This window comes from Grammomys surdaster, unplaced genomic scaffold (assembly GCF_004785775.1).
Source record: "Grammomys surdaster isolate TR1022 unplaced genomic scaffold, NIH_TR_1.0 202, whole genome shotgun sequence".
Classification (NCBI taxonomy): domain Eukaryota; kingdom Metazoa; phylum Chordata; class Mammalia; order Rodentia; family Muridae; genus Grammomys; species Grammomys surdaster.
Window position 1 is genome coordinate 2890739 of NW_021604647.1, and position 3681 is coordinate 2894419.

Below are 3681 nucleotides of genomic sequence, written 5' to 3' on the forward strand. Positions count from 1 at the left end.
ATATATATATATATATATATATATATATATATATTGGGCTTATGCCTATGGCTGTATGCCTAAGAAAGGGCTAACATACAATACAGTTATTAACATTCAGAACATCGATCTATGGTCAAACATTACATTAGGTTTTTTAAAAAGTAATGTAGTTATAATGTTTGTCAGATGGCTCAGAAGGTGACTGCCTGGCACAAGCCTGACAGCCCGGGTTGTATCCCTGGAACCCAAGGCAGAAGGGGAAGAGGAGTGACTTTCTAAAATTGTCCTCTGACCTGCTCACCCCCTTCCCCCACACACACTAACGTATATTAAATATTTTTAAACATCGCAACAGCAAGAATTGGATCATGAAAGAAGCTGAATGTGTATGAATTCATTTTATACTAAGAATTAGGAAGATCCATCTGTTTGAGAGGGGAGGTGTGAGGGTGTTAAGGCAGTATTTGTTATTTTTATTCCTAATTCCCCCACTATGAGCATTCATTAATCTTCTATGTAGAAAGAGAGGCAGGAAGTCCTCAGATGTTCAAAGCTGAGCTGCTAATGGAGCAAAGGACCTTCCTTCAGTGGGGTCTTGAACAGCGCAGGCACTGGCCCTGGGCACAGCGTGAGGCGTGGGGTGGGGGGGGGCTGTGCACCGCCCTCTGTACTCCACACAAGTTAAAAGAGAACAATCTGAGAGCGAAGGAGGAGGAACCGTGGGAAGGGGTACTCCCTTGTGAGGTGTGCTCATCCTGGATCCCAGGGTAGGGAGCAAGGCGGTGCCAACAGTGTCCGGAGACCAAAGAGATGACCCTGAGGCTCCCCAGCCACTCTCCAGATCCTGTGATATTCAAGCTTCGTGCTCTCCCCGCCCCCACCCCGCTTCGGGACTCAGTTTCCTCCCACCGCAGGTCAAGATTCGAAGCGTTCCTCTGCCGCAGCCAGCTACCCACCTATAAGACGTGGTTGCTACTACAGCTGCGTCCGCGTCCCCGACCGGCAGCACGTAGACCGTCCGGGTGGGGGGCGCCAGGGACTGGCCCCTGCGGCCGCCCGGCCCCGGTGTGCGCTCTTGTGCCACATCCCGGGACCCCGAGCGCGCGGTCCGCACACCGAAATCCCGCTGGTACTGGGTGAGCGGCACAGCGCGGCTAGGCTCCCGCGCGCCCGCGACCGACGGGCTCCCGCGCGAGACGCTGCAGTCCGCGCCGGGCTCCTCGCTCCCGGGGTCCGAGTAACCGTGCAGTGTCAGCGGCACCGCTACGTCCGAGCGGTCCAGCTGGTTCCAGCGCCGGGCCAGGCAGCACAGCCGGCTGATGCAGGGCCACGCCATGCCGCTCGGCCGCGCGCCTGCGCCCCGCGCGCGCGCGCGTTACCCTGCTGCCTCTGCGCAGCTCTGCGCCCTGGCCTGCGGGCAGTCTTGGTGGCTAAACCCAGGGTTCCCCCCGAATGTGAGCTCAGAAATCAGACCTGGGCTTCACAGAGGGCGAGGCCGGAGGGAGGCATTTCCTTGCCGTCACTCTGCCTGCTTTTCTTTAAAGGAACAATCCATCAGGAAGGCTCCAGTGATAGGGCCGGAGGACTCTGTTGAGGCTTGTGGACACGGGTGGCTGCAAAAGAGTTTGAGCTGTGCTAAGGGGACTCGGCGGTCACTCTGAGTGGAAGTGAGGGTCAACAAAGAGGGTGATGCAAGTGAGGACTTGGAGGCATGTTTCCCGAAAAACACATTTGAGTCAGCTTGTGAATCGCCATTTGCTGTTTACTGTGCTGTTTTAAATGGGTGACAACCAATCCAGTTTTCCAATGAACTGTCATGAGATCCCAATCGTCCTTTCTTTAGGTTGTAAAACCCCCAAACTGGTTTCCTTTTCCTGATGTGCATGTGTGCTTGTTTCATTGCTGAGCTATATTCCAACCTGAATGAAGGTCAGTTAAATACAGAGACAGCATCCAGCTGCCCTCCAACGGCTTCCTAAGTGTATCCAACATGCACTTAGTCTTGCAATCATAGAACTGGTGGTAGTTACACTAAGTTCTGGCTGAACCTGGAAAGTATCCAGTCTGCACCTCAGAGGACTGCCCAGTCTGGGGCAGTTGGTCAGCTCATCTCCCTCAACTTCATTAGCTAGAAGTTGAGCATACCATTGCTGGTTTAACACCCCAAGTCTGGCTATGCCCCCATACTGACAGTTAAGTCAGGAGCTGGGAAAACCTTTACCAAAGGTGCATTCATGGGTGTGGTGGTTAGAATATGCTTGGCCCTGGGAGTGGCACTATTAGGAGGTGTGGCCTAGTTGGAGGAAATGTGTCACTGTGGGAGTGGACATTGAGACCCTCCTCCTAACCATGTAAGAGTCAATCTTTTCCTAGCAGCCTTCAGATGAAGATGTAGCTTTCGCAGCTGCGCCTGCACCATGTCTGCGTAGATGCTGCCATCCTCCCACCTTAATGATAGTGGACTGAACCTCTGAACTTGTAAGCCAGCCGATGAAATGTTATCCTTATAAGAGTTGCCTTGGTCATGGTGTCTGTTCACAGCAGTAAAACCCTAACTAAGAGAATGGGGACCCCCAAAAGTCCTCTCTCAGCCAGAGCCAACTGACTTTGTGAAGTGGGAGCTGGCCTTTGTGTTAGTCAACCTGGCAGATAAAGGTTAGTAGTTATGAAATAATCCAGGGGATAAAGTCACAGATCACCACTCTTAGCTGGGGTGAACAGTGAGCTAGTGCATCAGATGGCCTCTTGGCAGGAAAGCACTGCAAGGCTTTAAGTCAAAGGGCAGAAATCACGTCATGCCAGGTACAAGGTGAGCAGGTTTTTCTTTGAGGGTGGGATGGGGTGGGATGGGCAGTTTTTTTTGGTTGGTCTTTTTTTTAAAAATTATATATTGTTTCACAGAAGGAAAGGTGCAACCTTTTAATCATATAAGGTTGTTTTTATGGAGGAACTTTTTGTATACATCCAAAATTCTTTCCCACTATGGAAAGAGGAATTTTTTTCTTTTTTCCCTTCTTCCTCTTCCTCCTCCTCCTCTCTCTCTTCTTTTTCACAAGACAAATTATTATTTACCAGCAAGGTGAGGGTCCAGAAGGAAGAAGGTGTAGTATCAGTATAACCTAACTTTTAAGCCATTTTAGTTAAAATACTTTTTCATGGCCACACAGTGGGTAAAGGCACTTGCCACCAAGTCTGGTATACTGAGTTCAATCCCAAGGAACTAAATGATGAAAAGAATACTGACTGTCCAACGTTGTTCTGTCACCTCAAGGTGAAGGGTGGTACATGCATTTACATATAAAGACAAGATAAACAAGTAAGTGCATAAAATATTTTCAAGATGTGCTTATTTTCTGTGTGTGCATGCATATATGTATGTGCACCATCCACATGCAGAGGCCAGAGAGGGAGTCAGATTCCCCAGAATGGACCTACAGATGGTTATGTGCTACCATGTGGATGCTAGGAACAGGAAAAATCAGGGTCCTCTACCAGGGCAGCAAATGCTCTTAACCGAAGGGCCATCTTTCAAGTCCTGTAAAGTATTTTAGCTTAAACAATTTAAATGAATAATCTTACAGAAAAAATAACTTAAGTGGGAATTTCTAGTTTCATTGGAGACTCAATTGTGTTATGTGATTTTTTTTTCTAGAAGCTGTCTTATGAGAGGATGTTTTGTTGAGAACAGATGTGGTGTTT

The 3681-nt window shown here is 49.1% G+C and overlaps 1 protein-coding gene across 1 annotated transcript in view; it reads right to left on the reverse strand.

Moving 5' to 3' along the window:
- The window catches only part of Map6d1 (MAP6 domain containing 1), a 9153-nt gene extending 7833 nt beyond the window's left edge, over window positions 1-1320 (reverse strand). The window contains exon 1 of the mRNA XM_028770472.1: window positions 939-1320. Coding sequence (XP_028626305.1) covers window positions 939-1318 — 380 coding nt within the window. The 5' untranslated portion in view covers window positions 1319-1320. The remainder of the gene's footprint in view (window positions 1-938) is intronic.
- Window positions 1321-3681: the final 2361 nt, after the last annotated feature.